General features: G+C 42.5%; 1 protein-coding gene across 7 annotated transcripts in view; it reads left to right on the top strand.

Annotated features, from left to right (window-relative positions):
* nhsl1b (NHS-like 1b) overlaps nucleotides 1-23,500 on the top strand; it is a 103,723-nt gene that overhangs the window by 56,987 nt on the left and 23,236 nt on the right. Inside the window, exon 1 of one of the 7 annotated variants that reach the window (XM_069158251.1) lies at nucleotides 1,730-2,034. The exons of 5 other annotated variants lie outside the window; for them this stretch is intronic. In XM_069158251.1, coding sequence (XP_069014352.1) covers nucleotides 1,842-2,034 — 193 coding nt within the window. In that variant the 5' untranslated portion in view covers nucleotides 1,730-1,841. Of the gene's footprint in view, nucleotides 1-1,729; nucleotides 2,035-19,985; nucleotides 20,265-23,500 lie in introns of those variants that run through there. One more of the 7 variants, XM_069158254.1, reaches the window with a different exon arrangement.

The raw sequence follows: 23,500 nt of genomic DNA, 5'->3' as shown, positions 1-23,500 counted from the left end.
AGCCTCATTTTTATTCAGTTCAATGTCTCAGTTTCTATTCAGAGTTTTTTAAACTTTCATTAGTTAATGTAACATGGGAGTATTACCCAGTCCAGTCCTTCATTCGCCATCTTATTAATGTGAGCATTTCATATCAAGAAGCTTACTCTCACAGCCAAGCTGATTAAGGATCATGCACACACACACTCACACTCACACACACACCCTCACCTGGCAGATTAGTAACTTTGCCATTCGTGACTATCTCTTTGTTTGCCTCTTATCTTTTTATCTGGCGTCCGCTGCGCTTACATCTGTCTTTATTAGATAGTCAGGTATTACATCTCGGTCCATCTGGACTCTGTGCCCCGCTGTAGCTTCCAATTGGATTTAACTCCCTTTAAATTCTTCACTAATTTTAAAGCCACCTTCTTTTCGTCTGGATCTGTGTTTGCAGCAGTTATGTGATGGTAAATCTGAAGCAGCAGTTAGATATTTAGCACACATTCATGTGTTTTACACATTGCGTCATCCGAGTTAACAAGTTGACGCATAACACGTCAGGTCCTCTTGAACTTCCACACTTTAGTGAAGTGGAGGTGATGTACTTTGTTAACTGCAGCCTGGTGTCCATCTGTGTTCTGTGCGGGTGTCCGTCACAATCACAGGCTAGGCGGCTGGAGGCTGGATAATCTGGGTTTACAGATTAGAACAGCAGCGGTGAGGAGCAGAGGAAAGAGGGAGCAGGAGGAGGAGGAGCCGAGAGGAGATGGTCATTTGTTGCCACTGGACAGTGCTGGTGCTCCGTCTCAAATGGATGGAGACAGGGGAAGAAGGTTGGTTTTATATGCTGAAAACTTGTCCGACCATTATTGGAAGTACACTTTTTTTTTTTCTAATCTTGTTTTCGATTTACCAACGAAGAAGCCAACCATCTTTGGACATGAACTGGTTTCTTGACTTTTTCTGGATCTTCTTTTGCACATTTTGTGGTGATGCGTTTAGGTCACTGCAAAGGACAGCATAGCATTCAGGAGTAAAAAAATGCTTCAACCACAGGTATTTCCAATAAAGCACTGCCCCTTGTTTTAAACCTTTGCTTTGCATCTTTGGACTTTTCAAGAAATTTATTGTGGTCACATTTGGGGCTCAGAATTCTTGTTTTTGCAAGCTGTCAAGGTTACTGGCAGACAGCAAACTGACAATCACAGGATTTTTAATAGCTTTATGCTGCAATACTTTGTGGAATATTTGTTCTGCAGTTAAATCTTGTAATCGAACACTGAGCACAGCCTTCCTTTGTCAGGCAAATCAATTCAAGTCAATAGGATCCCTGGAGAGAAGGAGAGGAAAGACAAAAACAGTAGGAGGAGACAGAGGGGGGACTGAGTCCCTCGTGGGTTGCAAAAACCTCCAAACCTCCAAACCTCCATCCTATCTTTGCAGAAAAAGAGGGGGAGGCCTATTGAGGGTTTGAGAGTAAGGGGGGGAGGTCTCTCTCTCACACACACACACACACACACACACACACACACACACACACACACACACACACACACACACACACACACACACACACACACACACACACACAATCTTCAGTCACCCCTCCATCCCATCACCTCAAGTGGAGGGTCCAGAGAAGGAGGGTCGCCCAAGAAGAAGTAGGAGGAGTTGGGGTGGCTTTGGTCCTGGAAAGAGCAGGGGAGGGCAGGTGGTGGGGGTTTAGGTCTTAGCCTGGGATGATCACATATGTGCACTGCCTCTCCTTTGAGCCAGTGGTCAACTGCTGGCACGGGGCCTGCTATGAGGTCCCCCCCAGCGAGAAGCGAACCCTGTGCTCCTTCCTGCCCGCCAACAAGATGGGGAACAGCCTCCTACCGCAGGCCGTCCCCAGCCCGAGGCCCGCCAGGCCAGAGGGCTGCCTGCGCAAGCGCCTGCTCTCTGTGTCAAAGGTCCACCAGAAACAGGACTCGCTCTGGACACCCAAACCGTTGCTTGGACCTCTGGCTAAACTCTCACCAGGGAAAACACAAACCTACCAGGATGACAAAGGTACAGACTACTGAACATTTTCATTGGAGGTTTTTAAAAACAAAAAACAAGCTACTGTTAGTTTATTGTAGAGATTTAAAGTTTTGAAACCTCATAACAATTTTGTATTAAAACCAATAGGATTAGTCAATGCATCTGTCCTCTTTCATTAGAGGACAATAGACATTTTAAACTGAATACTCTAGGGGTTCCTGCCTTCAGCTGTTGTGCTGAGCTATCCAGGTAGCACTCACTGTTAGCCTCTTAGTGTGACTTAGGAGACTTAACACGACACCACATTGCTGTTTTTCTACAGTAATCATTGAGGTATTTGTTTTGGCTGTGAAACAGGCTGCCAGATTCAGAGTGGACCGAAGTCACCTGAACTTTTTGTGGGGAATAATTATACGCTGAATGTCACAGTGCCAGAGAGTCACGACACATGTGGTGGAGGCTTTTCCTCCAAGCCGGGCTTTGTCTCTTCTTATTAGGTGATTTCCTTCCCCCTGTAACCGAGTGACATGTGCCGTCTGGCTGTCTGGCTGGCTGTGTGTGTGTGTGTGTGTGTGTGTGTGTGTGTGTGTGTGTGTGTGTGTGTGTGTGTGTGTGTGTGTGTGTGTTCGTGACCTCAGACACCTTTGACCCTTGATGTATGACAGGGGTTCTTGAGGCGAGAACTGAACGACCCTGAGGTTGCTTTTATGAACAAAATCTGTCATACAGCACATTAATTATTGTCAGTGAAATCTGTCGCCTGATGATTGTCTGGAAATATTTTATTGTTCTTTTATTATTTATATACATATTTTAAGACTTTCCTGCTGTGCCTGAACATGTGTTTTAGCCTATTTTCATGCATTCATGCATATAATATTTGCATGTATCATCCATGCCCACGTGCATGCTTCCATCCAGATCATGCTTCACCCTCATTGGGGACAGACATGACTGAGGAGGCTCCACTGGGTCGCGGCCACCCCTGGGAACAAAACATAATAGATAGCAGCTGGAGGTGATGGGCCAGGGCTGCAGGGAAGTGTAAGGGAGCTGATTGTATGGGGGTGATGGAGCTGACACTATCGAGGTTATGACGGTGACCCACTTTCACCTCTGCCACTACATAAAGGAGCCATCAGGGAGATAAGAGAGAGTGCTAAAGGATAAAGGAGAGACTGGGAGAAGTTCCTACGACTTTTGTCCAGATTTATTTTTCACACTCTTCTGTCACCTCATTGTCAAAGTCACAATGTAAACTACCAACCAGTGACAGTTTATATTATCCTAGATCTATGTATTTAAATAAACATAAAAAAGATCTTTAGACAAGCAGGATCTTCTGACCAATACAACTTTTATAACTTCTGTTTTTTTGGTCCCATCTTTGACTCTCCATCCGCTCATCTAGTTACTTTCTTTCTGCATGTATGCTTATCTATAACCATATCCCTTATTCCTGTGCGTGTAGCGTAACAATATGCTGCTAGACGACTGTTGCCCGTCCTTACGCCTGCTTTGGCTAACATGCCGTGACAGCTCAAGATGTCGCTCCCATTTGTACAGTATTGTCTGGGCTCTGTAGGTTGAATCAACCTCCCAGTCACTCTATTTATGCACCGCTGAACAGAAGACCCTTGTGCACACAAACACGCTCACATTGGAACGTGGCCTATATGTCCTTTGTGTGCATCTGCTTGTGTGTCCCTGCATGCGTGCTGTTTCTATCATATCTGTTTTCACTGCATTGCTTTTCCCTCACATGATTCTTTACATAGATATGAATATTTCCTACAATATATTGTAAATGGCAACCATATTTTTTTGTCCTTTCTTATATCTTTATAAGTGGAGCAGGTGTTCAATCGGATCCCCCATAATCCATTGGTGAGAAGGAAGGTTCAGTTATCGACCAATCGGCGCCAACGGCTCCCGAGGGAAGGGCACCTGAGGGAGGCCAGGCTTGTAGAGTAACAAGATGAGGCCAAATGAAATGGATTGGCTGCATTTATGGGGGGGAAACCCAGCTGAAAATAGGTTAGAGTAATATGATTTTGGCGGTGGGAATTGGGAGATTGGATCCTCAGCTCTTCATCCTTGTCTCCCCTTTCATTCATGCAAACATAACCACATTTCCCATCTTTTCAAGGCAATAAGAATCTGTCAGTCCACGATGGCACAACCGTTGACAGGCTGAACTTTTGGAGCCACTTTAGAATTGTAGAATGTTGATAAAAGTTCCCAAAAAAAAATTGTTTACGAGAGTAAAAAATAGTTTGAGTTCCCCTTTTTCTCATCTCTTCATTCTTTCTCCTCTTTTCTTAAACCTGTCAAGTCACTCCAACCCTCAGCATCCTTCAGTTTGGTTTGACACACCAATTTTAACCAGTCTCATCAACTGACTGAATAGATTCAAAAGACATAATCTTTCTGACCCTGTATGTAAATACGTGCATTTGAAGTGGCTTGTCTTTTTCTGGTTCAGGGTTTGCGGCAAAACAATTCTCAAAATTCCACAATGACATTCGTTCGTTGCCCTCAAGGCCTAAACACATTCACACTCAACCATAGATGAGTAAAGTAAAGTACGTACTTACCCTGAATGTGCATGAAAACCGCCCAATAGCAGGTTTGAGGTGGCAGAACAATGGAGCAGAGAGCATGACTCAAAGCTTAATGAGATGAAGAAAAGAAGGGGATTTCACACACTCTCACAGACACACACAGAGAGAGACACACACATAAACACACACTTTTGGGAATTGGGGGTCAGGGGTTGGTTGGGGTCATTCAACTGTAAAATGGGTTAAGGCTCTGTTTTTCTTCAAAGCAGCCTTGTCTGTCTCGATCTTTCTCCATCTCCCTCATTCACTGATTAAGTCTTTAATGCTGTTTGTGTGAATGAGTGCATGTCTGCCCATTTATCCCTTCTGAATAGAAAAGCTGCAGCAGCCCCGTCCACATATTCCCTGTTCACGTCTGTAAACACTCATGTGAGTGGGAGATAAAAGAGGTGAAAGGTAATCAAAGGGTAATAGCGAGCAGTGTATCTAACAGACGGAGACCTTTTAGCTTGTTAAAGGACTAATAGGTAATGGCTGGCTAGTGATTGGTCGAACAGAAGCCTTTCCATAACGTGTGACCAAGGGCTAATGAAGTCATCACTGACACATATTGGGAGGTAATCAAGTTGGTTTGAGTTCAGGCTGTGTGTGCATGTCTGTGTTTATATTCATTTATCCCGAGAATACAACTGATGAATTTAAGTGACAAGCTATCTAATTTATTTGATTGGTAACATTGTAATTTAATCCTCCTAATGAGCATTAATAAGTACATCAATATTTCATGTGGTTTATAACTCTTTATAATATAGTTGTAAGCAACTATTCTAACTTTCCCCGAAAGACATTTTATACTATTACACTTGTGTTTTACTACCTTGTCTTCCATTATCTGTTTCTACAACAGCTTCCACTCTAACACAAGCAGTTAATAAGCACTTAAATACATAATATAGTTAAATAAGTGACCTCAAAGTAAAGTCGAAGCATTTTATTTTGTGTTACTTGTTGGAAATTTATTTTTACCCAATAGAATTTCATAATGTCAAATTAAAGTATACAATTGACCAAAATTGGTGACCACATAGCCGCCACATCAGGTGTCACACAGTGTGAAGCGAGCATGCATTTGGATTTTCCACAGTGTGAGTGTTAGATAATGCGTTTAGATTAATAGAGTGACTTTGGGCTCAGCTGGCTTTTCATTTGGGAGCCTGGAAGCAACAGAGGAGAGAGGAGGAGGAGGAGAGAGGAGGAGAGAGGAAAGGACTGAGTCATGAAGAGCTATGTGGATAAAAGAAGGGATCAGCTGTGCCTCGCAGTCCCATATGTGTACAACTGACTTTTACTTCATGGCTTGATTATCACATCAGGAAATAACAGGCAGATAATCAGTTGAATCGACAAGGGACATTTATCCTGTCATTGATGGAACTTGTCAGATCAGAGAAACAGAAGGAGCTCAGACACAGCAGAAGATTGGTTGGTTTTAATAATATGTATATCTTACATACAGTTACCAATAATCATCATCATAATAATAATATAAGAAGAAGAATAGTTATTTCCTTTTGGGGCACCTTTCCTTTCCAGCTCTTGTTCCTTTCTTTGTGTTTTTCACTCTTTCAATGACCTTCCACTGTTCAGTGTTGACAGAGGGAGCCTCCTGCTGGTCGGGTTGGTGAACTGCAGCATGTGACACCAGACTGGAGGAACTTTCTCTTGTTAATATGACACATGCAGGTCTTTAACGCTTTGTTATGTCTCAAGAATATCTCTCTTCTATTGTCTTGTCTTTCTGTTTTTTTTATACTTCTTTTCACAGCATGTGCAGTTTAACTGTACATTGGCATGTGTTGCAGACTGATAAGAGACACATAACAAAAAGATAGCTAATACTGATGAGAAAAGAGTAAGTTTGTTGTGTAGGTGTGTGTCTGTATATGTTTTTTGAGGGGTTCATTTATCTTGTCATGCTGTCCATTCAGCTCATTGACTATTATTCGTGCTGATTAGTGTAAAGTTGTGATGTCTTCTAAGTTCTCTGTCAGACATGCTGACAAACACATTTCTGTATCCTATGCATAAAACATGAATTCATGATAAACTAAGAACCATAAAAAACAATTACATAATGAATGTGCGATTTTTTTCTTAATGCTCTGATAATGCCAGCAGATCCTGGAAACAAATGCGATTTCAGGTCTTAATCTGGGCTGCATTTGCTTCAGCAACAGCTTCTGCCCTCTTTTTTTCATGCTCTTGCACTTCTACAGTGGACTTGTTAGTAATTTAAAGAATCAAATTGAGCTGTAGTGCAAGATAAGTGCATTTAAGCACTCCGCGGCTATACCGACCTCAGTCACAGCTCATTTCCTTAATGAGTGCTGCTATTAGAGGGAGGGTTTTTTTTCCACCTCATGTTGCTTTCAGTCTGGTCCTCTGAGGTTTCTGGCTGTGTTTTCCCTACTGACCAGTCTGTTCCCTCCCTGTCGGCGCGCACACAGTTACATTCCTTGCTTTCTCTGCATGGTTCACAGAAAGTACACAGCCTCCTGCAACAAAGAAAAATAATCTCTCATTTATCTTCGTGGGTTCGTAACTTTTTAAGCTGTTGAATTTGTTGTTGTGTTCAGTAAAAGCCTCAAAACTTCTACTGCAGTGATGTACTGGATTTGAACACATTAAAAAAAAACAAAGTAAACCAATTTTTTGCAACTGATTATATGAATTATTATAAAGGATTCTGACTTCTCTGCTCAGTATCATCTTACCTGCCTCATCTTGTACTCTAACTCTCAGCCATGAACCCTTCCCTCCTCCAGTGTGTACCCCAGCTCCTCAGCTCCAGACCCCATTTATGCCCCCAATCAGCTGGAGGCTCCATTAAGCCTCCAAGAGCAAAGCCAAGCCTCTGAAAAGCTCATGTCCCCCCATAGAGACTGATTATAAAAGGAGCGAGAGAGGAGAGAAAGTGATTTTAAGAGCCTCCTTAAATCTGTCTTGTTAATGAGTTGTCCTCACCATGGCAACGTCTCTGTTTCCAGGGTTTTCCACACCACATGCGTATGGATTCGGGTTAAAGACAAGAAAACAGGCAGAACGTAGAGAAAGGGAAGTTACAGCCAGTTTCTCTTCTTGTAAAACCACAGGGGAGCATTCCTTGATGACTGTTAATTTGTTTGTTTAGAGGCAGAAACTAAATTGCTCGATTGCTGTTAATCTTTTCAGACCTATGCAGGATGATGCTGGAGTTTTCAGCTGTTGTTCATATTCACCACCAGGTGGCAGAATAATACAAGCAAGCAGAGGATGAAAAGGGCAGCGTTTCTGCTCCTCAGGTTCAACCAAAGTTGTTCATCTGAGTCATTAGTTTAAACTAATACAGAAATGACTTAGCAGCACATAAAACGTGCTTTATGTGAGACTAAATTGTTGTAGTGATGCGTTATGGTACTACTAGATAGAATTAGGGTTGAATTAATTGCCTATCAGACAATGTGGACCCATTTATCTACACCAAAAAGAGACATACGAGGTACCAGAAGGAATTTAATTTGGAATAATGGTGGTCTTAAATTTTGGGAGTATTTGATCAGGGAGCTAGGCGCGTTTCCCTCGAGGCCCATTAGGAGGGCGCAATCACTGCATCCCAAAGAGGTCTGCTCTCTCTATTAAAGCCTCCATCCCTCCATCCATTATTGCTCAGATGGGACAGAAGGGGGAGGGACGGAGAGAGAGACAGGGAGAGCGACGGTGAAGCATGGGGTAAAGAAGGAAGGGGGGGGGTGAGCAGGGGTTAAGTGGATTTGGGGGCGTGCTTTTTTTTCCAGACAAGGTCTAAATATAGGATTATCAATGGAGAAACCTGGGCTTAATTCAAGCATCTGCACCCACATAAAGACCTCTGCATAATGCATCCCTATATCTGATTGATAAGTCAGATGAAACCACCAATCACAGCGTCTAAGTGTGTGTGCGTACATGTGTGTGTTACACATGATACTGATCCACGTCATCCTGTCAGTATTAAGCCTGTCCTGAGACAATTAACCCCCTCTGTCTTTACCCTGGGATTACAAAACACTCATCTTAATACTATGATAGGGCTGCGTTATTACAACATTTATGTAGAAGTACTTCTGGGACGATGATTAAATCTGATTTGGAAAAACTGAAAAAAAACAACCTGTGAAGTAATAGTGCTGGTTTAAGTTCCAGTAATGAGTCCTCTGCTGAGGTGTTGTTGAGCAAGGCAGTGGTGTAGCTGACCATGACCTCAGACTGCCATCAGCTTCTGCAGAGGATCAGTAAAATACCACATGACGATGATTATCTGCCTTGTATCAGTCTTGTTAACATTCGTTCAATATCATCCTGTAGTTCTAGGTCTGTGGCAGTGAGTAGCATGAAGGCTGCTGCAGCTGTAACACCACAACGGACCCTTTTCAGAAGACTTGTTACAATACTTGAAGCATAGGCGCAAAAAAATACAGTTAATAATGGCTGAAATTGATTTAACTGCTTTGGTGTCAGGATCCTGCTTTTGTGCACGCAGCATATGGCCAAATCACCATAGATTGTGCAAATTAATGGACGCAGCCTCCGAGACGGCACGTCAGTGTAGGTGGCTGCGGCTGTCGCTATCTTGGCAGTGCCTGACTGGACAAAGAGGTGGAGCGTAGGTGGAGCTGAGACGCGCTGAACGAAGACTGGTTGCTGAAACCAGCGCCATGGAGAACCGTTCCATTTATGGCTGCATTCAATGGCTGAAAGCTGCAGGGAACAGCAAGCACACCCCCAAAAACCCCACCCTAAATTTTGTGTCATTTCAGACTTTAATATAATTCAATCAGGTAATTTCTATACAATTTTGCCCCCATACAGTTGTCATGAACGGAGAAATTAGCCATAGAGACGAAACCATTTTTTTTCGACTGGGGTGGGATTTGTTTTATTTCTGCTGTAACGTTGGGCATTTTAACTTGGGGATTGACTCACTTTTGAAGCCAGCCTCAATTGGTCATTTGAGGAACTGCAGTTTTTGTAACTTGCGTACTGGCTTCATTTTCAGCCCCTGTGGTTGATGCTTGTAAAAAAACATGGTCAACCCCGACTTGAAGGCTGTCAGAAGGGATGTGACAATGATGAACAAGAGAAATTGTAAAATGATAGACGATGTGAGACTATTGTATACAATCAAGGGAGTTCCTCCGGACGGCGACTTGCAGAAAGATTGTGAAGCAGCTGTTATTGTGGAGTGTGAGAATATTTCAAAACTGGTAAATAAGTCAAATTCACATCCCCCAAAAAAACAAAATCCAACAACCTACTAATGCGGTACAGAAAATACATTTCTACATTTGAAACCAACTCCTGTGTTGTTGAGGATTTCAAAAGATTCCACTGGATTTCCTAAAGTGGAGTTCAGTTTATTTTGTAGTCTCAGTTTTCATGACTGAAAGCAATCTGCTGTCTGTAAAACATCCTGTGACAAACTAAAAGAGACACGATACAAATTGGATTGATGTTTTAGGCCTGATGATTGGAGCCGAGTGCAGTCATGCATTATAAATGTATTGGTTAATCACAGTAATCAATGCCAGCCACCAGACCAACCTACTAGTTGTGCCACTGCCACGAGGCTGATTGTCTTACTCACTTCCTTAATTTGTGGTCATTGGTCAATTGTGTCTCTGATTGTTGATTGGCTTTAGTGCTGTACCCCCCAAACCCTCTCTCAATGACCTACTGATGGGAAGTGAGATGTAATGTGGGAAATGGGTCAAACAACACAATTTTGCTCCAGTAGTGGCGGAACTGTAGATAAATACACATTCACACATTGTGACTGATATGGCTTTAACCCACTTCCCATTGGCATCTTTGGGTTTGCCTGCTACATATGAATACACACACACACACACACACACACACACACACACACACACACACACACACACACACACACACTCGGCTTTCCTGCCTGATGTGAGACCGGCTAACCCCCAGGTGGCTTGTTGTTTTGTGCCCTTAAGCTACTGAAGGCACTTAACCTAAATTAGCTCAGTCTGTCGCTGTGCCGCAGTGCCGAAATCAGACAAGACCCTCGCGTCAGCAGTATGAGCTCAGCACAGCGGGTCACGGTAACAGCAAAAGCAACATGTCACTGTATACCTAAGCTCATGTGTGCAGCTCTAAAATCAGTATGAAATCTGTGCTTCCTCTTTTTTTTTTCTTTAAGAAATTCAAGCTCTCTTTCGAGGTGTGGTTTTTATTGCTGTCGTCTTGGCTAACCAGTTTTAATGAGAGCATCAGCTAAATGCTTGAAGTGTAAAAACATACAGTGAAATATTAAAGCTAATGAATCATACTGTTAATGCAAATGACGTAATTTTCCAGCTGTGACCGATAGAGTGTGTTATCCCAGCTCGGCCATCACTCATCTCACACTTTTAATTGAGTAAATTGTTAATTTACAAGTCTGGTTCTGCAGAAACACACACACACACACACACACACACACACACACACACACACACACACACATGGATACAGTGGATCACCACAGGCACTGCACACACCCCAGTGGATTGTAGCTTTGTGCTTATTGTCAGGTATATGGCATTTATTAAATTGGATTAATGATTGTGTGTAGCTATGAAGGAGGAGGGAGCAAACACACACACACACACACACACACACACACACACACACACACACACGAAAACACACACACACACACACACACACACACACACACAGGCCCTTAGGAGAGAATAGCAGACAGCCCTAGTGTTGAAATGTAGGTCAGGAAACCTGTGTAGCAGCCAACATAATGTCCTGTATGTGTAGGCATCGCCACATGGATGTATGGGCAGTATGTGTGTATGCATGGGCGTGCAATGAATTGTGTGTGAAGGCACATGCATTGTCTTAATAACCTGTAAGTGCAAGAGCATGTGCTGAAAGACAAAAAAAAAAATCAAGCGTGTAGAGATGCATTGCAGCGATGTCGACCTCCTTTATCATCGAAGAGTTTAATGTGTGACAATATCTGTTGTCTAAATGCAGTAGATTGTAGAAACTGCTGCAGGCACACATTCACGTATGCATAATACTCATACAAACCCATGCTCCAACCCAGGCCAGTGAGACATTTGATCAGCATGTGTGCCTCAGACACAAACACACTTAGGCCTTGTGGTTATCGATGTTTCACATCCTCAGAGGGCCCACTGGAGGGTGAGAAGGTCCAGGAGTCAATATGAGTGGAGACAGCGTGGCTGGATGGTAATGGATGTAATTGTAATCTGGGGTCTGCCAGGGGTCTGTCTTTATGTTACACTAACAGAGGTTTCCACAGGGAAATTACTTTTCTATGGCATGTCAGATATGTGTTACACCTGCCAGGCAGAATTCTGAATAGGAGTTGTTCAGATGAATAATTGAATGGTAAGAAAACTGCTGAACAGAGATTGTATTGATTCTTAAGTCAAGGTCAGCACTGTGTGACCTGCTTGGAGTCCAGCCACCAAACACCAAACACACAACCAAACACAAACATGCAGTGTTTCATGTGAAGAAAGTGAAGTCATACTGAGAGTCATCATCAGCAAAGTGGTACTTTGAGTTAAACTCTCAAGTCTACAAATCTACAAATCTGAGTGTAGACATGGACGTGAACCTCAATTTCTTCAGCCACTAAAACTCATTTATGTGGCTGATGAAATTGTCTCTTAACTGATGAAGCAAACTCAGCATGGTAAGGTCCATGTTACAGGTGTGGGTAAAAATGCATCAGGCCATTTGATTAAAATTCTTAAACCCATCCAAACACGAACAAAACAGCATCTACAAACGGGCCCGTTTCAGTTTCAGTTTATTGTCCTGCCAGCTTGATGGGGGGGCTGACAGGCCTGTGGGGTCAGATTGCATAAGATTTAACACTCTGTTGCCAGGGAAGAAAACAGACGGTTAGCTACAAATTCACCCTGACAGCGGCATAAAACATCTGAAGTTAGCAACAAAACCGCCACCTCCTCTGAAGGCCTCAAAAGGCTCAGCCTGCTCGTAAAATGACAGCGTTTTAACTCCCCGCTTAACAGGCGTGGACATTTTAAGAGTGACCCGCCTTTATTGTGCTGAAGCTAACATCGGGTCATAAAAGTTTCCCTGTTCAATGAATGTATAGGAAGGACTTATTTAACGGTTGCACACCTCCCTGTCATTTTGGGTGTTTCCAGCTGTTATTGCTTTTGGCTGACCCTGATCTTTGTTTTGGGGTTTTCTTTGAGGATCTTTTTTTGCTACTTTGCAAAATGTCTCTGTAGAATTTAGTCTCTAATACACTTTTTTCTATCATACACTTTATCCGTGATATGTTCTTTCTGCCTTTCTCTTTAATCCTGGCTTGTATTTCAAAGGGGGTCAGTCAGGAGCACCCGGGTCGGACGCCGGGGGAGACTAAATTAGGCATGACGACCGAGCCTGCTGGGTCTTGCTGTATGTTTGTATGTCTGTCTTTGTGTTTTTACAGAACCGAGGCCTACATGTGGATATTTTTGCATTCCCCCTCTCTCGTCTATCTTCGTCTCTTCCCATACCCTCAACCCCTGACTTTTCCCTCAGCTGCCATCATCTCCTCCCTTGATTCTTTTGTCCCTCTAAATGCTGCCTTGTCTATCTTGCCTTGGATCGCTACTCAGCAAAATGACTCGGCTTCTACCACATCAAACAACCCTTCAACATTTTATGAATGGAAGTTTGCTTCTGTTCTCTTTCTCGTCTAAAGTTATTGTGCCTTTGATTCCGTCTCCATTTTCCCCCACTTTAGTACTGTGCTGCCCTTTTTCAAAGGCACCTTTCTGGTGGATTCACATTAACATGCAACAAACTGTGTGAGAACAGCTACGTGGTGTTTGAACGGCAAACAGAAATACACCACATCAAGGCTGGTATATGCATATGCTTGTAAAACAGAAAACACACAGACACAAAGACCAGTGTCTGATTATGTTTGGGAGGACATGTACGAGCTCAGGCTGCCGTTTGCAGGGTGTCACCCGGACTTCGGCGGGTTTTCACATGGATCACAAAGGAGGAGCAGCCTATAGAGGGAGGCCCCACTGCCTTTCATTCAAAAGAATAATCTAGCATACACACAGACACACACTGCGAAATTGAGTTCAGATAAAGAAAAAAAATCCCTAATTTATGTGGTACGAGGCATGGGGAAGTTTTCGGTTTGGTGTAAAATATCCACACAGACACACTCAGTGAAGTTGAGCTGGATTGAAATCACGTTTCTTGTCTTACGTGACCGACAAAGTGTTGTAACCTTTCTAAACTCCCACCACATGCACACGCACACACACGCACACACACACACACACACACACACACACACACACACACACACACACACACACACACACTCACTCACTCACTCACTCACTCACTCACTCACACATTTGCTCACTAAAATGACATGTTTTGTGAAACTTCAGTAGCTGAAAAGTACATTTGTCCCAAAAATGTACTGACAGACTCTTATAAATCCGACATAGTCAGCATGTAATCATGCAAATACACTGCTTATGGGCCCATTGACAACCAACCAAAACCCTTTGAGCATCAACATGTGGCCATTGACTTTCTCTTGAAAAATAGTGATCAGTTAGGTGTCCACTCTGATGACAGTCAAACAGGGCTGTAGAGAGAATAGATTGTTGCATGGTGATCTGTAGTTGTTATGTGTTTTGAGGGCAGTGTGTGTGTGTGTGTGTGTGTGTGTGTGTGTGTGTGTGTGTGTGTGTGTGTGTGTGTGTGTGTGTGTGATGGAATCCCAGCTGCTTCAATGGAGTAGGTCAGATGGAAAAAACCAGAAGAAGGGTGGGGGGAGGATGGAGCACCGGAGTTACCCAGAAAAGAAAGAAAGCGAGAGAGAAAGCGAGAGAAAGAGAGAGAGAGAGAAAGAGAGAGAGAGAGAGACAGCAGGAGTTGGTTTCCTGAGTGTCAGAGAAAGGTCATTCAGCAAGTGCAGGAGTTTATTGAACTTTGTGTTTGTGTGATGTGCGGGAATTTTACCCCATGCTAAAATCATTAGTGCCAGAAAAACGGTTATCACAGCTTGTTTACTCAGGCTAGCCTCTCTGTCACCATGGTCTCGGTGTGTTCTGTTTGAGTGAGAGTTGGTGTTTATTCAGGAGAGAGTTTGAAGTTTAACTTTGCTTCATCGCTCATTCATGAGTTCTGTGGAGAAGCGTCTCCACAGCTGAACAACCCAGGCATTGCTCTTCCACCTTTCTCGCTTGGAAACCTGCAGTAAAAATGTATAGATGACATAACAACTGATAAATGATGATCAGATATCTCCCCTGCGTTGATCACAACAGGTTTACAGCCCCTCAACCATGATCATGCCACACTACCTCTCCGCTGCCTCTCTCCCACTCGCTGGTTGCCGATAGATTATTCATATCTTGCTCTACATCTCGGATAATACCAAAGCGATCAGATTCCCAATGACCCCTGATGTTACGCTTTCAATCACAGAGATGTAACGATGAAAGAGCGGGGAAGGGATGAGAGCGAGTGTGTTGCTCTACATGCTATAAATTATAGATTTTCATTCACAGAAAAATGGGAAAAGGAGACGATGAAAGATGAAAAATAATGCGATGCTGGTGTTTCAGGGGTTTTGGTACATTTCCTGTTTGAGTCACGCATGTTAAAACAATTTATGTTTTATAACCGATATAGTTTTTTATTCATATGGAGCACAAATATAAAACATTTGTTGCTCACAGGTTGACAAATTTAAGTAGAAGCTTTGTTTTCCATTTTCAAATTCAATGTTTCTTTGCATTAGACAAATTAATAGTTATATTTTTGGAATCATTTTGATGTGAATGAGTATTTTATTAATAAGAAATAAATTCAGCTCCTAAAAAATTAATAATTTTAAGAACACTATAGGTCGATGTTGCACTGCTCCACTGAAGAAATCAGGGTTTAGTGTCTTGCTCAAGGGCATATTGCGCTTAATTGCAAAAGGAAAGATGAGCACTTTTTGTTCACTTACCCCAGGTTTATGGATTCTAACCGGTGACCCTCAAGTGACTACAGTATCTCTATTTAAATCCATTCACATGTTCACTTATAGTAGCTCTGCTACTCACACAATGCAAAATGTTTGCGTGCACTCATTTGTCAAACAAACAAACAAAATACTGAGTTTGTTTCTCACTTCTCACACTTTCCTGCTTATCTCCACCTGCCAGGTTTTGCACCGGAGGTAAGGTGTGCAAGGTCGGAGCCAGAACAAGAAAAGAAAAGAGATGGGGAAGAAAGGAGCGTAAAATCAATAAGGGCTTGACTACATTAGCAGTCATGAAAGCGCTCATGTTGAAAAGACAAAGGAGAGAGGAGGAGTGAAGAGAATTGGGGATTGAGACATGGAGAAGAAGGAGGGAAGAGGGGGAGAGATTTGACATTAGTGGATCAGGTAGAGTTGAAGGGTTTTAGAGGGTCAGCTTAGCTCTCTCTTCATAAGTCCAATTAGAAAAATAAAAGCTGAGACCTGTCAGATGAAGGGTGTGTGTGTGTGTGTGTGTGTGTGTGTGTGTGTGTGTGTGTGTGTGTGTGTGTGTGTGTGTGTGTGTGTGTGTGTGTGTTTGTGTGTGTGTGTGTGTGTGTGTAAATACTAGATAAAGGCATTCTGGGTATTTGAGCCGATGTTTCATAGACTACTTCGATTGATGGCATCTGGGTGGAGTGCAGGAGTCACAATAGAAACGTCACCAACACGCCCCAATCGCCCGCTGTAATTTCCCCAGACATTGACCTGCTCTATTAACACATGGGCTTGATCAGACATGACGCAGACTTTCCACTGGCGAGCTGGCGGGGTAAAGTCCGTTTAAATGCCCGGTGCAGCTGATTCCGACATTTGCTTTCTCACATGCAGCTCCTCCCGCGAACATCTAAATAAGCTCTCGGTTGCAGTGCATGTGTGAAAACAACTTACTGTGTGACAATGATTGTGCAGCTGCCTCCACCAGGTTGACGGGAAGGTCCAAATGGGGTGTGAAAACGGGACCGGGGAGACAAAGAAAGTAGCAGTGCAATGACAGGAGGAAGAGCAGAAGTCCCTCATTAATCTCTCTCCGTTCACTCTGCCACATTTGTCACCGAGTCTTAATTATAACATCCTATTCACATCTTTCCCCCAAATTTCTCCTTTTTCTTTCTATCACCACCTTTTGACATGAAGATGCGGCTGGTTGTATGAAAAGAAGAGATGATTGCTGTCTTGCCAAGGGCGAGAATGCAAATCATTTCTTGATGCTGTCGTCAATTTTAGCATCAAGTGAAATAATTAAATAGGTTAATGAACACACAATCTAAGCCACTTCATTACTTTAAGAAAATGCTTTTAGTTTCATCTTCTATGGATTAAAGTAAATCATTTGTACACAACCAAGTATACATTTCTCAACAGGAAAATGTTCATTTAAAACTGTATTAATAATCGATTAATTAACAAGTAATTTTTCAAACAGGAATATACTGGTACTCGTTTGAGAAGGGGGACTATTTTCCTATTTACATATTTTTCTATGATAGTGAAGTGAATGTCTTTTTGGTTGGTTAATTGGACAAAACAAGACATGTGAAGATGTCACCTTGGAAATCTGGGAACTTGTATCAGGCATCTCACATTTAGCATTTTTTTTTTTTACTAAATGTATAATTGATTAATATTAATCAAAAAGTGCACAATGAAAATAATGTCTAATGGCAGTTCTGGGATATTTTCAAATAAGGGACTTTAAATATCATGACTATTATTAAATTGAAAAGATGAAATAAAAAGTCAATATTGCCTCAGTTTCGGTAACCACTCTTCATTCACTGTATAATGAAAGGCTCATGCTGGGATTGCCCTTTAGTCACTATCATGGTAATCACTTATCTTTGCCATTCTAAGTAGGCTTTTATTCTTGGGTCCAGGCTTCACCCACTGAGTGTGTACTCAGTGTGTACCCTTATATGCTGGTTAGAGTATGAACAGATGAAAGATTGATATTGTTTGGGCTTGGCTATAGTGGGGGCTTCCATTCTTCAGGGGGGAAGAGCGGAAGGACGTATGGCTGAATGGATATCCATAATCCTAGGGGTGGCCTAGATTTGAAGCCCTCCTTCAGCGGATAGAGATGTTGACCTGTCTGTCATACTGTGCGTGTGTGTCCGCGTGTGTCCGTGTCCGTGTCCGTGTGCGCGTGTGTGTGTCCGTGTGTTGACACTGGCCTAAGAACAATAGGCTTTTTAATGAGAGATGCTGCTTGGGCTGGCGTCCGTATAAATTATCCTAATGCTGTACGCGTGCCGAACAGGACGAGATACAAGCCAAACAAGCTGCTGACAAAACACGAGGACAGTTTGACACTCGGAGAAAGACTTTCAACTTTAAAAATTTTCAAGCAGACATGCTCAGCTTTACTACCTATTTGAACATGTCAGTATTCTCTTTAACTTAAGGTTACAGTAGAGTTGCAGTAAAATATTATTTGATTATTGGTTAACTGTTGACAGTTCGTTTTGATTCGTCAATTACTTGTTTGTTTTGTGGAATGTCCAAAAAACCAGTGAAAAGACCCAGTCCCATTTGCCCAGAACTCAAGTGGATTTCTTCATATTTTTTATCCTGTCTGTCCAAACAGCTTTGACCCATTTTACAAAGATATAAAACATGTAAAAAGGCCGAAGTTGTTAACATTTGGAAAACTGAACACTGTAAATTATTGTTAAATATTGTGATATATTTGAGTCTCGATTCATGTATCATGATAATATTGTATTGTGAATTAAGTATCATTATAATATTTTACCTCTAAAATGTGCAACATACTGGAACTTCACCGTAAACATGAGGTTGTTATGGTGTCATAAGATTGAGGTCACTTTATTAAAAGTTCATATATAACAGATTGGACCTCTTCTGAAAGTTTAGTATAATGTTGGCGTGAAAGCTAATTTTCTGAACAGGTCAACCACATGTTGAACGTCAACAGACGTTTTGCACGCGTTCAGACCTTCATATTTCAAGGACAAGAGCAACTGACAAATACAGCAAATAGAGGCTTTACACCATACACTGTAATGTGCCAAAACAATGAATGTTACTGGACATGAACAAATTATGGCCAAAGACAAATTCAAAATGCTCACTGCACACTTGTACAGCACTTCAAAGCCAGACTGAAAGGTTCAGATGAAGGGAGGAGAAAGGTAGTGGGGAGGGGGAAACCTTTTTACCCACAAATTCAAGGATCATTTGCAGTCCCATTCAACCTCTTGTTGCAGCCCCCCTCCCTCCTTCAACCCCCCCCCCCCCCCCCCCCCGCCCCCCACCCTCTCATTCCTCAACCATTTTGGATGAAATGAAATACGGTCGCAAAAAGGAGGGGCTGTCCTGCCCTAATGGGGGTGTGTGTGTGTCTGTGTGTGTGTTTGAATGGGTGGGTGCTGGAGTGTGTGCGTGATAGATTGTGAGCGGATTGGACAATGGGAGGATTGTATTTGGTCTATATTTATGCGGCACAGATTCAGTGGCCATGTGCAGGCACAGCCGGCTGATCAGACGGCGGAGGAAGGGCTGATTAAAACACCCAAAGAGAGGAAAAAAATTCAGTTATTAAGAGACTGACTGATTTCAGGCACCTCAGCTGAAAACTGAAATAAATGTTGTTTTACAACGAGATACATTTCAGTCCATAAGTGTGATGCACTGCATGTAATTATGTTTCCAGTTTGCATTACACGTTGCATGCTCCTGAGAGGCTGCATCCTCCTGAGAATCCCTTGTGAAAAGCTCAACATGTTTTTGTTTTTTTTTCCCAAGGATGTGCATGGTTTTTCTGCAGAGGTGGCTCATAGTTTAATTAGATGCATAAATATTCCCCAGATGAGTCTGTCGTTGCGGTGAGAGAAGCAGCGCACAGATTTCTTTTTTTAGGAGCATAGCAAAAGAAAGAAGAAGGTGATAGAATGAAATGAGTATTGACATTCACGGCAAAACAGCAATGCCATGCCCGTCCGCTCATAAAAAAAAAAAAAAGTTTCATTTTCAGTTACATTCTGAACAGTGTAGTGTAGAGAATTAAAGACAACGCGAGACAATGACTGATGATGAGAAATAAAGGGAAAGGCAGCCAGAACTCCTTGGTAACCAAAGCACAGAGGAACAGAGGGGCCAGTCCTACACCCCTCCTGCTGCGTGTGTGTGTGTGTGTGTGTGTGTGTGTGTGTGTGTGTGTGTGTGTGTCTCCGAGGACTGGACTGCCTGAGGGAGGAGTGGTGGTGGTGGTGGTGGTGGGGGGAGTGGTGGGCCGTGTGTGTGTGTTTAGAGAGAGAGATAGGGGTAGAGACTTATTGTCAGCGTAGTAGACACTCACACACATTCGCAGCCAAGCCGCCGTACAGTGAGAATGTGAGTGGAGGAGCTCCGACGCCAGCACGCCTCCGTCGTCCCGTCCTCTCTTTCTGTTATTCTCTGGACTTGTCAGCTTTTTTGTGCCTCGCTAAGGCACTTTTTTTTTTGAAGAAGGAGGCGTATACACTAAACTGGAATAATGGTGTTCATTGGGACCTCGTTAAAATCTGTGATTAAGTACTTCAAAAGGAAGGGTAAGATATTTTGCTTTCCTTTAGCACTGATCAATAGTGTCGAATTGAAGTAGTTTAGATCTATTCTCTGTATGAAAACAACAACAGATGAACAGTTAGTAAGGATTTGTATTGTCTTTGACAGGAATTGTATTGGTGTGTGAGTGTCTGAATTTCCTTGAGTTTTCCATGTATTTAAACTGATTTTAAATAACTAATTAGGTCACTTCATTTTGGCTTTCATGTGTCATGTGTGTGTACACATTCCAGCCTTAATGATTTCCGTGTAATCTTATTAAAACTAATGGTTTCCTGTGGTGATACTGCTTCGCTGCTGAGCCCAGATACAACCCTCTGTTGCACCTGGTTACCAGGTAACCACTGGGCCAACACTTCCCGGAGCTGTTAGCACTAAATTAACCTGCAGCACTTATAAAAGTGACAGCTGGAGAATCACAGCTGCTTTATTTGAAATAGTTGGCCACTTTTTCTTCTCAGAACAATTCAGAAGTTAATTGTTTGTTTTAAAATCCAAATGTTTTGACTTACTATTAAAGGAAACTGGATTAAAACGGTGTACCACGTATGTACAGTAGCTTATGGTTAAGATGATTAAGTAATGTTGCAAGGCTATTATTTTAACAGTGGCTGTGTATTAAGAACATGAGGATGTAACAAAGACCTGGCTGATGCGGGGCAAGGTGCTTGTGAAGACTCCTATCGAGGGTTTATTTATAGCCTCCGTGTGTGTGTGTGTGTGTGTGTGTGTGTGTGTGTGTGTGTGTGAGAGTGTGAGTGTGAAAGCTAAGGTGCTACTGTTAATCATTACCTCAGCACTTCTGTACGTCTCTCATCTTATCCCATCACCCTACACACACCTGCACTTTGCTCCTTCATCGAGCACCTTGGTCCTCCATTGCAGTCCAGTATTTTATTCTGCATGTGTGTGTAAAAAAAAAACCAGAGGGTCTTTGGGATCAAGGTAACCTGGAGACTAAATGCTTTTGATAAAATGAAGGGATTATATTTACTTTTATTGAGATATAAGAGAATGAGAATTAATTTTGGTCAAAGGTTAAAGGATAATCATTCACGAGCATTATTACATTAACTAGTGAAAATATGCCAGAAGGTCAAAAACGTTTTTTAATTTTTTTATTTAAATGATCAAATGGAACCGATCACTTAAAAAAACTTTAAAAAAAAACAAAACCCTCTTCCTTTATATTTTAATAAAGAGACTGTGGACCATCGTTTCTTTCATCCTACATTTGCCCTGTTTTCCTGTTACATCCTAAAAACGAACCTGAATCGGTGTTGCTGTGCTGACCCTTTCAAACACACAAAGTTGTATAATGAAAGTCAACACCCAATATTGGTTGCTGGGGGACCCAGCTCAGGATGAACATAGGTGACGTCAATACAATTTGATCACTGTTATTGATCATAACAGCTAATACCACAGCACTAGTAAGTGTATGTGTGTGTGTGTGTGTGTGTGTGTGTGTTTGTGTGTGTGTGTTTGTGTGTGTGCATGCTAATGTATCTCCCACTGATTTTCAGCCTGTTATTGTTGTTCAGAGTTTTCAGGAGTTTGTTTTGCTCTCAGTCTGTTTGTTGAAGAGCGTAGAGAGCCGTGATGTCAATGGACAGAGGGATTAGTGGACTTCTCAAAGACTTTCGCGCCAGAGTCCACTGTGTGTGAGACCTTGTGTGTCTGTGTGTGTGCGTGAGTTGAGGAGCTAGAGGGTATTGTGGCATTGAAAGACCTGATGTGGAGACTGATGCAGAGGGACAATACAGGCTTTGTGTCCATAGTCCCCATGTCCTTGGTCTTCCTATAGCCTCGCTGAGGTCTATTCAAACCCAGGGGTTGGAGAGGAGGGTGGGGGAGGGACTACCTGTGCTGACTGTGTGGGAAAGCAAGAAAATCAAAAAATTGTGTTTGAAAGAAATCGAGTACGTAAACTCTTTTCACAAGGCAAGCTGGTTTAAGGGTGAGCTCTTATTCACACAGCTGGGGTGTCAGTGTGTTGCTTAAAGACACGTTGTGACAGTTACTCTGAAAAAAAATGGCACTGTGAGGTCCAAACCAAATTATTGTTGGTGTGACCTTCACTGTTCAAATTCCACTGCCAGCGATTGCTTTGCAGAGAGGTTTTTGTCGTACATCTGTCTGCCTCGAGCATCTCAGCAGTCCAGACCTGTGGTCGGGAGAGTTTCGCCCCATGATGCCTTTGATTGAAAAATCTGACTCATGCAGGCTTGACAGCAGTAATTTTCCATTTACACACTACCTCACATTTTGCATCCATCACATGCAGAAAAAAAGTGAGTTTTGTAAGTTTTCGATGAGTCCCTCAGATATGTGGCGTGACTGTCAGATATTTTGGATTATTTCCGTCACATATATTGTATTAGTCATTACACCTCACCCATGTAATTACAATAGCTTGTAAAATCAGACATGTTGGACAGTTGGACCCAGGCTTTCTGTCTGTGTGTTGGAGTCAACATGCATGCAACAAAAGTGTTGGTTTACGGGGCAGCAGAAATGGACGGACTAACAAAAGCTAAGGACTATCAGTAGCTGCCCCTTCATCAATAGACATTTAGAAGCCATTAGTCACAAGCTGCTGGACTTCACAGTCAACAAAGCCATGTTAAGTTTTTTGGGCTCACTGGAGTTTCTTTATTTCAGCTTTTGAAATACATTATTCACACATGCCTTTGTGATGCTGATTATTGAAACGTATTAGCAGTTATCTGTATATCAAAGCAGCTATTCTGTCTCACACCTTCTTCGATGACCCATTTGCAGTTTTAACCCACCACCTCGGGGGCTGTCCCCCCCACCCCCCCACCCCCCCGACACACACACTCACCAACTCACCATGCGTCCTGCTATGGCTCATTTGCACCTGTGAAAAAACCCTTAAACAAAAACACTCCACACACTCACTCCAAGCCACCATCATGAGCCATCCCCCTTCCTCCTGGTTAGCACAGAAGTCTCTCTCCCAGTCAGAGGGACACGTAGTGGTGGTCAGCAAAAGGACACAGATAGTGGTCCTGATTTACATTTGGCTGTTTGAATGGAATTAGTTCTGCATCCACGATCACCAACTTGTGCTTGGATACGCTCAATCGGTAAGCTTAACTATCGGGTAGTGTGTGTTAGTCGTAGTGTAGTGTGTACATTTTGAAAAACTTAGTTTTGTAGGGATTTATGGTGACAACGGGAGCTTTAATTCCTG

This window comes from Embiotoca jacksoni, unplaced genomic scaffold (assembly GCF_022577435.1).
Source record: "Embiotoca jacksoni isolate LCO1_2020_lvr unplaced genomic scaffold, fEmbJac1.0.p SCAF_23, whole genome shotgun sequence".
Classification (NCBI taxonomy): domain Eukaryota; kingdom Metazoa; phylum Chordata; class Actinopteri; family Embiotocidae; genus Embiotoca; species Embiotoca jacksoni.
This window is presented reverse-complemented; position numbering and strand designations above follow the sequence as displayed.